At 51.9% G+C, this 12,522-nt stretch overlaps 1 protein-coding gene across 2 annotated transcripts in view; it reads left to right on the top strand.

Annotated features, from left to right (window-relative positions):
• Positions 1-11,813, top strand: part of Rnf212 (ring finger protein 212) — a 35,766-nt gene extending 23,953 nt beyond the window's left edge. For both annotated transcript variants that reach the window (XM_070021591.1, XM_070021590.1), the window contains 4 exons: positions 5,479-5,542; positions 8,983-9,052; positions 10,997-11,160; positions 11,659-11,813. In XM_070021591.1, coding sequence (XP_069877692.1) covers positions 5,479-5,542; positions 8,983-9,052; positions 10,997-11,160; positions 11,659-11,696 — 336 coding nt within the window. In that variant the 3' untranslated portion in view covers positions 11,697-11,813. The remainder of the gene's footprint in view (positions 1-5,478; positions 5,543-8,982; positions 9,053-10,996; positions 11,161-11,658) is intronic.
• The last annotated feature ends 709 nt before the right edge of the window (positions 11,814-12,522 follow it).

Genomic DNA, 12,522 nt, shown 5'->3' with positions numbered 1-12,522 from the left:
GTGTTTCTGTCCACAGGTGGCCTGACATGTACTGTGGCTTCATGGCTCCCACAGCATGGCGGGAAGAGTTTTCCCGTCAGGTCAGCTTTAGTTTTTCTTCAGACCAAGCAGTTGGGCCAGGCTAGAGATGCTAAAGACCACAGGCTCAGTCATGCTCCTGAAATCCTGAGCCAGCCAGGGGGGATGTTTTCTGGAAGGGGCCAGGTGGTTTCAGCTGCAGCTACTGAGCTCTACTGTTGAATAAAAAACTAGCTGCCTGGCACTGGTGGCTCAGCCCTGTAATCCCAGCTACCCAGGGCTGAGATCCAAGGATTGCAATTCCAAGTCAGCCCAGACAGGAAAGTTTGTGAGACTTTTTTTTCTTGCTTTGTGCATTATTCCTTTTAATAGGTAAGTTATATTTAAAACAACTCATTTCCCATTACAAAGCATCCTTCCTTCCCATATCTTGTGCACCTTCAGCTCAGCTAGTGAAAGGAACTTAAGGCTGTGCTCTTTATACCAGCTCTAGTGCTCTGTCCCCTCCACCACCCCAGTCCAGAGGAGACCCTGTAGACCAGATGCTGTGGTGCTCTGTCCCTCCCGCCATCCCAGTCCAGAGGAGACCCTGCAGACCAGATGCTGTGGTGCTCTGTCCCTCCCGCCATCCCAGTCCAGAGGAGACCCTGCAGACCAGATGCTGTGGTGCTCTGTCCCCTCCACCACCCCAGTCCAGAGGAGACCCTGCAGACCAGATGCTCTGGTGCTCTGTCCCCCCCTCCCGCCATCCCAGTCCAGAGGAGACCCTGCAGACCAGATGCTCTGGTGCTCTGTCCCCTCCACCACCCCAGTCCAGAGGAGACCCTGCAGACCAGATGCTCTGGTGCTCTGTCCTCTCCACCACCCCAGTCCAGAGGAGACCCTGCAGACCAGATGCTGTGGTGCTCTGTCCTCTCCACCACCCCAGTCCAGAGGAGACCCTGCAGACCAGATGCTGTGGTGCTCTGTCCCTCCCGCCATCCCAGTCCAGAGGAGACCCTGCAGACCAGATGCTCTGGTGCTCTGTCCCTCCACCACCCCAGTCCAGAGGAGACCCTGCAGACCAGATGCTCTGGTGCTCTGTCCCCCCCTCCCGCCATCCCAGTCCAGAGGAGACCCTGTAGACCAGATGCTCTGGTGCTCTGTCCCCTCTTCTGCCCCAGTCCAGAGGAGACACTGTAGACAGGATGCTCTGGTGCCCTGTCCCCTCTATCACCCCAGTCCAGAGGAGACCCTGTAGAGTCCAGGTCCCAGGTCTGACTTTCAGGACCTAGGCGTAAACTAGGCTCTGAAAGCCTGCAGGTGGGGAGGGGGCATGCAGCTGTGGAGTCCTGTGGGCTCTCTACAGCTAGCTCAGGAGCACCCAGGGGCAGGTGGCAGGGCCAAAGCCTGGGAACAGTGACTGGGCAGCCTTACGCTGTGAGACTCCTGTCTCCAATAAACTACCCAGAAAAAGCTGGAAGTAGTACTGTGGCTCAAGTGGTAGAACACCATCCTTGAGCACAAAGAGATTCAGGGACAGGCCCTGAGTTCAAGCCCCAGGACCAGCAAAAGCAAAACAACAAAAACTGGCCCATATAGTAATGAATGTGTGTACTATTCCAATAAAGCTTTATTAACAAAAACAGACAGAGGACATAGTTTTTGCACTGTGCTACACAGAACATGAAGTCTCAAGGAGAATGTCTAAAATCAACTTGTAATCTCGGAAATTCTTTGTGACTCCTGGGGTGGATCTGTAGAGCCGCTTTGGAGAAGGCAGACTTGCAGTTGCCACTGCCCTTCCGTAATGGGGTTCAACTGGGCTACCCCAGTTGAACCCGAGGCTCAACCCAGAGCAGAGGTTCCGGGGTGCCTCTTGGGGTGCTCAGTAGGCTTGAGTCTTTCTGGTTGGCCCGCTGAGATCAGTGCCCCTTCCTCTCACTGAACATGCACCTGCTAGCACCTGGGGAGAAGCACTGTCTGGTGTGAGGAGTGAAACTTTGCTATTATTTCTGCCCAAAGCTTTGATCTGAAAAGAGCACAGAACCTTCTGCTGTGTGCAGCTGATAGATCTTTTTATAAGGTAAATCATAAAGGAACACCTCCCACCTGCTTTATTTAACTGTTTGTTTGTGAGAGAGTAGGATAAAATGGGAAAGTTTCGCCACAGAAAATCCAGAGGGCAAACACCTACAAGAAGCCAGAGATGGGAGAGAGAGACTACTGAGGGACACAGCACTCCGCCCCTCATGTGGCAGAGCCCGTGTGACAGTGCGCAAGAGTCTTCTGGCTGTGAGACTGCAGCTTCATACAGTGTCTACACTTCTCCTGGTACCAGCAACATCCTGGATCTTACCAGAGCACTTACTGTCTGTTAAGAAAACCCTCTATGGCCGGGCGCCTCTGAATCACACCTGTAATCCTAGCTTCTCAGGAGGCTGAGATCTGAGAATCACGGTTCAAAGCCAGCCTGGGCAGGAGAGTCCATGAGGCTCTTATTTCCAGTAAACCACCAGAAAACCGGAAGTGGTGCTGTGGCTCAAGTCGTAGAGCGCTTGCCTTGAGCTGAAGAGCTGAGGGACAGCGCCCAGGCCCAGAGTTCAAGCCCGACGACCATCCAAAAAAAAAAAAAAAAAAAACTACACGAAGCAAGTTATAAGTAAGAGGAGAGAAGAATCTGACACACTTGGACTCTGTCCAAGCGTGAGCCAGGTGTGTGCCAGGCCCACCCAGCATGCTGGTTCCAAGCAGTCTCGGAGCGCAGCATGACTGCTATCTTCATGGGCACGGCTGAGTGAGAGGCCTGCTGAGGAGAAGGATGGACTGACGTCCACTTGTATTTCCCATGGACGCCAGGCCTCTGTGGGGAGCCCTTCCTGCCTGAGCGCATGCTCTCCAGAATGCACCCTAACATGCAAGACCTCTCTCCGGATGCCATTCTCAGAACCATCCTGCCTGGTCTGCCTCAGTACTCTGCCACCATGGTTTAATTGCCATAGTCACAGTAGCGGCAGCCAGAGTGGAGGGACCATTAAACCTGGTGTCACGCAAGGCAGCCCCTGAGCCAGCTGTTCCAGGATGAGCTGGGGGACGGAATGTGGTGCCGCCCAGGCTGGATGAAGCCCAGACTAGAAACAAAAAGCCAAAACTTGGCATACATGAATTATACTAGGGAAATGTGATTGTAACATCTCCACACATGTGCTATGTACCCCAATCAGTCTCACCTCTCTCACATCCCCATCCCCCCTTCCTGAAACAATTGGAGCAGATTTTATTGTTTGCATACATGCAAACCCACTACTTGAACCCTGTGGATCGGTGTTCACTGTCCTTGTCAGCCCAGACCTGCCCTGCTCGTATCCATCCCTGCAACAGAGCAAAAAGCCAAAGCGGTAAGTGTGCCCAGCAGCTCCTGAGCAACCCCTGTGGGGGGGTTCACGTGCCCTCTGCCCCAGACCCTGCAGGACTGCCAAGCACCTCCCTCAGTGTGGGCCATCACCTTGGGTGCTTTGGCCTCTTTGCATTCTTTTTGCATTAACTGTTACTAAGCTCTTGGCCCAGACAAGGAGCTGGAGAACAAATCAGAACCAGAATGAGTTCCTCTGAGGTGGTACCAGAGATTGAACCCAGGCCTGTGCCAGCCAGGTCTTTCCCCGCTTAGTTACATCTTTAGCCTTCTTTTTGTTTTACTTTGAGACAAAATCTCACTGAGATGCCCAATTCTGGTCTTGAACTTGTCATCCTCCTACCTTAGACTCCCAAGTAGCTGGAATTACAGGAGTATGCCACCCTGTTCAGCCAAGAAGCCATTCTTATTAGCATCAACATGAAAATGGGCAGTTTACCTCATCTAAGTCTTTTCTCTGTGAAGTTTCAAATGATGTATCAACTTCAAATAACATGTAAGTTCACGTGAGCTGTATGTGCCTGCCCGGAGCCGCAGAGCGGCTGGAGAGAAGGGGCCAGGACAGGAAGGAGTAGTGCCTGGAGGGTCTTGTGTGGAGTTGTGAGCTCAGAACCTACCTGTGGGTCACATTGCTGTCCATGGCACGGCAGACGACTGGCTTTGGGGCATCTGGACTTGGTAGGCAAGTGCCAGCCTCCATATAGCAGGACTGGCCAGCGCTGGGGCTCGTGGAAGAACTGGCACCGCTGAGAAGTGACCTCATGTGAACCACGGGAGGCACCCAGAGCCATGGACGAGAGCACTTCTGACTGCCTGTGAGGGGGAGCCGTCAGCCATGGGCACCGCATCCTAAACTGTAGTAGCCACATACGGGAAGAGCTCTCACCTCTACAAGTTTCTCTGTTAGGGTATGAATGGGGTTCCCAGCCTCAGGTAGTAAGGAGAAGGGGGAGGGTTACGGCAAGGTGGAGAGTGAGCCTGTGAGAACAGTGATTTCCATCTGGAGCCATCCCTCAGGATGACACCACGGAAAGCACGGTGCACGTCCCAGAGCGGGCCCGGAGCAGGGACACTCACGCCAGCAGAGGCGATAGGAATAGAAAGGTTCTCCTGGCAGGTCGGAAGTGCCTGTGGTCACAGGAGGTGTGGGGTGGGATGCTAGGGAGAGAGCAGCAGAATCAGCCCGGGATAGTTGACAGGGCAATGTCTAGACCCAGGACGGGAAGTGAAAGACCTGGGAAAGAATACTGGCAGTGGGCACGGAGCTAAGGAATGGCCACAGCAGAGAGGGATCAGCAAACGTGCCCGTTGATGCCCACTGTGAGGACGAAGCCTGCAGCCCAGCTTCCCAGCCTTGGCAGGCAGCTCTGAGCCCTCAGACTCCTGAGGCTGGAGCAGGGGGGGGACTGCCCACCTCCGTGTTGCTCCTGGAAAGAAGCTGCAGAGCAGGAAGACCTGGACAGCTCTCCTCAAGAGGACCTGGACAGCTCTCCTCAAGAGGACCGTCACACACGGTACATCTCCTGACATCAGCCAAGAACTCTGGGTTTGTTTTTCTTTATCCTGGCATTCTTTTTTATATGTGTGTGTGCCTGTCCTGGAGTTGAACTCGGGGCCTGGACACTGTCCCTGAGCCTTTGTGCTCTAGGCTAGCACTCTTAACACTTGAGCCACAGCTCCACATCCAGTCCCCATCCCCTTTTTTTGTGTGGTTAATTGGAGATAAGTCTCGCTGACTTTCTTGCCCGGGCTGGCTTCAAACTGTGATCCTCAGATCTCAGCCTCCTGGGTAGCTAGGATGACAGATGTGCCAATTCTCCTGGCATTCTTAAAGCACTTAGTGGGGTCCTACTCCTGTTGACTGTTTCAGGCCTTGATGGAGCAAAGGGAACAAAGCCAGGCCCACTCTGCACTAGCCACAGGGTCATGTTCTGGCCTGTGGGTGGAGCTGGATTTATCCAGCTGGGGCTGAGAAGGAGAGGCCCAGAGCGCTGAAAACCCCGGAACTGTCTGAGCCTCACAAATGGCCATCTGGGAACTTAACTAACTGTTTTCTTTTGCTCACTCAGCCTGAGGTAGCAGCAGGCCCTGCAAGGATCTCTTTGATTAGCCCACCTCAGGATGGACGCATGGGTGAGTACAAGTTCTATAGAACGTTTGTGCTCTACCACTTGAGTTCAGTAAACACTAAGTGGAAAATGAGCTGTGTAACTTGTAGACAGGGAGAAAGCAAAGGAAGGGGTGACATTATCCAAAAAAGGAAATTCACGCATTACCTGACTTACAAAATGGTACCTTTCCTGTATAACACTTTCATAATAGCAATAAATTGTATTTAAAAATAAATATTGACCTTTATCTAATAACATGCAAAAATCAACTCAGGCTCCTGTGACTCACACTTATAATTGGAACTGCTCAGGAGGCTGAGATCTGAGAGCCCTGCTGTGAAGCCAACCTGAGCAGGAAAGTCCATGAAACTTATCTCCCATTAACTACTCAAAAGCCAGACATAGAACTGTGGGCTCAAGTAGTAGAGCACTAACCTTCAGCAAAAAAAAATGCAGGGACAGCACCTAGACCTGAGTTTAAGCCCTGAAACCAGCAAACATACACAAATTAGGATAAATCAAAGACCTAAAACTATAAAATGTAAATTTAAAATGTTTTTCAGGGGCTGGGGGTATGGCTTAGTGGTAGAGTACTTGCCTAGCGTGCATGAAGCCCTGGGTTTGATTACTCTGTACCACATAAACAGGAAAAGCTGGAAGTGGCACTGTGGCTCAAGTGGTAGAGTACTAGCCTTACACTAAAGAAGCTCAGGGATAGTGCCAGGCCCTGAGTTCAAGTCCCAGGACTGGCACAAAAAGAAAAGGTTTTGCAACAAAAAACTATCAAAATGAAAAAAAAAAAATCCCATCTCCTAAATGAGAAAAAGATATTTGTCAATCGTATATATGCCTGAGAAGAAATAGAGGTCAAGAATAATAAAGTAAGCCACCTTATTCAAGGATTTATTGGGGCTGGCAAGGTGGCTCAGTGGTAGAATGCTTGCCTCTCATGCATCAGGCCCAGGGTTCGATTCCTCAGCACCACATAAACAGAAAAAGCCAGAAGTGGCGCTGTGGCTCAAGTGGTAGAGCACTAGCTTTGAGCTGAAGACAGCTGAGGGACAGCGCCCAGGCCCAGAGTTCAGGCTTCACGACAGACAAAAAAAAAAAAAAAAAAAAAAAAAGGATTTATTGCACACAGTTTTAACAAAGCATAACCAGAAAACAGTAAACTTTTAAAAACTCAAAACCAAAAGCTTTAAATTCCTGCATGAATCTTGTAGCTCAGTTGATACGGAGCTCCCAGTCCTGCATTATTACCAGTTGTGTTCAGGTTGTGTGAAATCCTGTGCTTTTTTCTCCAGTACTTCAGTTTGTGAATATAGGCCTCCCAAAAAAGCAGCGAGTGTCCAAAACAAGGTAAATGGTATTCTAATCCTTGAAAGACATCAAGCCCTTCATGTGCTTGATGTCATGGTTGTATTGAAAGCTATAGATTTGTCTTTAGCAGAAGTTGGGTGACATTATAGGAAAAATGAGTCATGTATCCACAATTCAGTACTGAACTGCATCCTGACCATTTGTGGATTTTTATCAGCAGTAGGATCTACCTGTGGATACCAAGTTTCTGTTGTACAAAGAAGTTCTAAAATTGGGCAATGGAAAAAATTGTAAGTGATAGAAGCAACTGAATGAAAGAAGGCATACAAATGGCTGATAGACACTAATGACATCCATCCAGTCTTAGAGGATGCAAATTAAAACTGCAGCAAGGCACTACCTCACAACCACAAAGATGGCTACTATATTTTAAAAACGACAACTAAGCAACAAAAAAAAAAATAAGTGATGGGGAGAAAATGACTTATGCACTGTTAGTGGAGATGTAGACTAGCACAGCCACTGGAAAAAATGGTACAGTGGTTCATCAACAGTGCAAGTTAGCCTTACCATAGGTGAGCAGATCCACTGCTGTCCCTGCGTCAGAAGACCAGGAGGTAGACCTAAAGTCTATATGCTCTTTATACCAACATTGTCTATAGCAACATTGTACATCTGCAGCAACATTGTCCACCTGAAACAGAAGCAGCCTAAATTGACAGATGAATGGCATCAAAAGACATGGCAGACAACAGTGTGCACACAGAAATCATGAAAACAACCCTATTTGCCATGGCCTAGAAAAAAAGTCTAGGAATTAACCTAACCATAGAGAAAACTATACAAATCTAAAGAAAGAAATCAAAGACGGCACCATGCCTTCCATGCTCACAGATACGTAGAATCAATACTGTGAAAATGGCCATGCTGCCAAAAATGATACACAATTCCATGCGCTCCTGTCAAAATTCCAGTCACAGTCTTTACTGAACAGAGAAAACAATCCAAAACTTCACGTGGAACAACGAAAGCCAGCCACGGCACTGGGCTTCCACCCGGCCAGACCCCTGGCACAGCTCCTCAGGGAGCTGCAGGCCAGACCCGCACTTCTGGTCCCAAGTCTTGACATCGATTTTTGTTTGGTTGTGAGGGTTTGTTTTGCTTTTGGTTTTTTGGTTTTGTTTTGTTTTGTTTTTTCCAGTTATGGGGTTGAACTTAGTGCCTGGGCGCTGTCCCTGAGCTCTTTTGCTCAAGGCTAGCGCTCTACCATTTTGAGCCACAGCTATACTTCTGGTTTCCTGGTGGTTCATTGGAGATAAAGAGTCTCACAGGCTTTCCTGACCCAGGCTGGCTTTGAACCTCGATCCTCAGATCTCAGCCTCCTGAGTAGCTAGGATTCCAGGCGTGAGCCACCAGCGCCCGGCTTGTAGGTTTGTTTTGTTTTGTGAATCCAGACCTGGGGTTTGAACTAGGGGCCTTGAGCTTTCACTTGGCTTTTTCTCTTAGGGATGGCACTCTTACCACTTGAGCCACACCCTTAGTCCCAGATTTTTGCTGGCTAATTGGAAATACAATCTCAGAAACTTTTCTTCCCTGGGTTAGCTTCGAGGGCTAGGATTACAGGTGTGAGCCACCAGCACCCAGCTGTCTGATCACTTTTGTCTCTACACAGTGCCAAACGTGGACTGACCACCAAGCACCTGACCCTGCAGAAGCAGCCACATGAGAGCGTTTATGTCCTTTCACGATGTAGTATTGATGTGAACCACAGGAAGAAACCAGAAGCTTAGGTGGGAGCTGGTAGCTGGCTACTCAGGAGGCTGAGACCTGAGGATTGTAGCTCGAAGCCATCCCCGGCAGGAAACTCTGTGAGACTCTTACCTCCAGTAAACTACTCAAAAAGGCTAGAAATGGCACTATATGGATCAAGTAGTAGAGCATTGCCTTGAGCAAAGAAGCTTAGGGACAGTGTCTAGACCCAGAGTTCAAACCCCAGGACCAGCAAAAAGGAAAGAAAAGAAGTTGTGCCCAGTGTCACCCTCGTTTGTCTTGTGGTATAGTGGGTCTCATCTCCCCACTTCCCCGCCGCCCAGAGTACCACGATGTGCTAACCTGAACACAGTGTGTTTATTTTCTCCACAGGCATCATCTCCCGGGGTACACAGCACCCTAGCCTGACACCCAATCATGCACGTGTGGGGAAGGCCCTCAGGTACTGTCTCCACAAGATAATGCACAGATCAAAACTTACCTTTGTTATTTAAGTTGCTATTTTGCCTTCTAAGTCTTAAGAAAGGTTATATCCCTGGGTGCTGGTGGCCCATGCTGTAATCCTAGCTACTCAGGAGGCTGAGATCTGAGGATTGTGGTTCAGAGCCATCCCAGGCAGGAAAGTCTGTGAGACTCTTAGCTCCAATGAACCACCAGAAAACCAGAAGTGGCACTGTGGCCCAAGTGGTAGAGTGCTCGCCTTGAGCTGAAGAGATCATACATACATATATACATATATGTATGTATATATATGTATATATGTGTATATATATATATATATATATATATATTAAGGTTATATCATATGTTCCACTTTAAATTTTGCTTGAAGCTATGACTTAGTAATGTATCCTGTTACCAGAAACTCCAAGAACCACTATATGGTTGCCCAGTATTTCCTCAGGGGAGTAGGCCAGGCTAGTTTTAGGAGGTCAAGGCTAGAATGTTTTCTGAGAATGGTAGGAAATAAATATTGGCTCTTTGGCAGCTACTCAGCTCTGCTCTTGTATTAAGACAATGGTGGAAGGTGGTATGGACGAAATCAGGCCTGCATGCGTCCCCATGCACCCTTCACAGACGCAGGCGACAGGCTGGATGTGGCACTCCCACGCACCCCCTCCCGGCACAGGGGGGCTGCCCACGCTTCCACACGCTGGACATTGTATGCAGAGCTCTTTATCTGAGTACTGAGTGCCCTTGGGGCTCTGGGGCCATCATGCCGGCTCCCATGACAAGAAGCCCCGGCCAGCCCTCCTCCTCAGCACCTCCTTGAGGGACTGAGGCCCCCCCTTCTTTGGAGCCTATGGGGGGGGACTCACCTCTCCTTCTTTGGTTCACACAACCTGGGACTTGGCCCCTTCTTCCAGGGAGTCCACTCCCCCTGCAGTTTTAGCTGCCTGCTCCCCTAGTACCCATCTCCTATCTGCCTGGACCATGTGGATGCCTGTGCGGGGTTCAGTGGAGGACTTGGCAGGCAGGTGCGTGCTGTCTGAATGCCAGCAGATAACAGCAGAGGCAGCTGCCCCCAAAGAGGAGAAGGTGGCTTCCTTCCCAAAGGCAGAGCAGACAGAAGCTCCTGACCCCACGTGCTTTCTGTGGAAGGGGCAGAGCAGGCCGGCGTGGGCCACGCCACCCAGATGTGCCACCGCAGGGGTCACGCCGGGCCTGTGCAGATTAAATAGAGCTGTGAAAGCGATATCCACCAGGGAGCTGTTGCGGTCTCCAGGAATTAAATGCCCTGCAGGACCTGTGAGGTCCAGTCACTAGAACATCCAGGAAAAGCCCAGATTAGTGAGGACAGAAAAGCCAGGTGGTGACACGGCACTGAGGGGAGCCCACAACCTGCGTCTGGGGTCACCTGACTTGGGGCTCATCACCACAGAGGCCTTTGCCAAAGGTGAGGGATGCTAAGTGTTCAGAGTGTGGTGTAGAACCGGAGCAATGAACTGGAGCTTGACATGAAGGAGCAGAACGGTGTGTCGTGGGAAAGAGGTGCTGGACTCACAGAATAGTCAGTGGTGTGGAGGGCTGCGGTGGAAGCTGGTGTGGTGCAGGGCAGGTCTGGCCACAGGGACCTGGCTCCCTGGTCCTCCACTCCGCAAAGGAAGGACTCCGGGGCAGCTGGCATAGCCGCCTCACCATGGCCTTTCTTCCCAGAGTAGGCTGCTGTGGAGAGGTCGCGACCTGTATGCTGGGTGGGGCGTGGAGGTGGGGGGCACTGGGTCTCTGCCTGGAGCAGGCCTCCTCAGAGGAGCTGCCTGACAGGCGCCATGCATGACACCGCTACCCCATGACCACCAGCCCCAGAACCAATCAGGCCTCCCTCATCCTGGGAGCTCAGAATATGCTTCTGAGCCAGCAGACTGCTTTTTTTGATTTGCTACAGGGTCCTGCCACAGCAGATGCCGATGACCTCCAGGAGACCAGTGCCAGCATCGCAGGTGCCCGGCAGAGCTTTTCCGGGGGCCACGCCCAGCCTGGGCAGCGCCTGGCCCCCGCCCCCCAGGCCTCCCATCAGCATCTCGGGCCTGCTGCAGAGGCAGGGCACAGGTAGGGGCGCAGGGGACTGCCTTCTCCTAACTTCACGAACGCGGGGATGTTTGTGGGGTACACACGGAACCTCCACTTCCTTAAGAAGTGTGTTCTGACCTCCCTCCACTAGGTTAGGAGTCCAGTGATACCCTCTCACCTGCAGCATGGCCCTACAGCTAGTTCATCAGTCAGGCTCTAAAGGAACCAACCTGACATTTGAACTTTTAAAACTAATAGCGTGGACAGGAAAGTCCGTGAGACTCTTATCTCCAGTAAACCACCGGAAAACTGGAAGTAATGCTGTGGCTAAGTGGTAGAGCGTTTGCCTTGAGCTGAAGAGCTGAGGGACAGCGCCCAGGCCCAGAGTTCAAGCCCCACAACTAACACAAAACAAAACAAAAACTAACGGCCACTTTCCCCAGACTCGTTTTCCTTGTTGGATAGTTGCACACTCATTTTCTTCAGCAGTGCAGAATTCATTTCAAAGTTCTTTACATGACTCAATGCTTCCTGCAGGCTCTGCAGCCCCAGGGCCGTTGACGCACGGAAGATGAGCACCGTCCTGTCCTGTGCTGCCGATCTCTGCTCTTCAGTTGGTTCCTGCCTGTGCGCAGCTGTCTGCAAATGTGATGTACAACTCTGTTACGGAATAAAGTGGCATCCTGATGGTCTGGCCGCCTGTGTGAGGAGCTGGCAGCTCGCCTCCTACCCTGTGGGCCTCCCTAAGTGTGGTGCACAAGGTGCGGGAGAATCCGCCGGTCCCCAGGCCTGCGCTGCAGCTGTGAGGCACAGGCCTACTGCACACATGCCCCGCGGTGTGGGGTGTGTGCACAGAGCACCCTCCGTCAGCTCACCTCCATGCCCCTCCCCCCGTGCAGCACACATGCCCCTCCATCCCCCTCCCCCCGTGCAGCACACATGCCCCTCCATCCCCCCTCCCCCCGTGCAGCACACATGCCCCTCCATGCCCCTCCCCCCGTGCAGCACACATGCCCCTCCATGCCCCTCCCCCCGTGCAGCACACATGCCCCTCCATCCCCCCTCCCCCCGTGCAGCACACATGCCCCTCCATGCCCCTGTGCAGCACACATGCCCCTCCATCCCCCTCCCCCCGTGCAGCACACATGCCCCCTCCATCCCCCTCCCCCCGTGCAGCACACATGCCCCTCCATGCCCCTCCCCCCGTGCAGCACACATGCCCCTCCATGCCCCTGTGCAGCACACATGCCCCTCCATCCCCCTCCCCCCGTGCAGCACACATGCCCCCTCCATCCCCCTCCCCCCGTGCAGCACACATGCCCCTCCATGCCCCCTCCCCCCGTGCAGCACACATGCCCCTCCATCCCCCCGTGCAGCACACATGCCCCTCCATCCCCCTCC

The sequence above is a fragment of the Dipodomys merriami genome, unplaced genomic scaffold, assembly GCF_024711535.1.
Source record: "Dipodomys merriami isolate MVZ:Mamm:240054 unplaced genomic scaffold, mDipMer1.0.p SCAF_143, whole genome shotgun sequence".
In the NCBI taxonomy this organism is placed as follows: domain Eukaryota; kingdom Metazoa; phylum Chordata; class Mammalia; order Rodentia; family Heteromyidae; genus Dipodomys; species Dipodomys merriami.
Note: the sequence above shows the minus strand (reverse complement) of the source record. Positions and strands in the feature narration are given on the sequence as shown.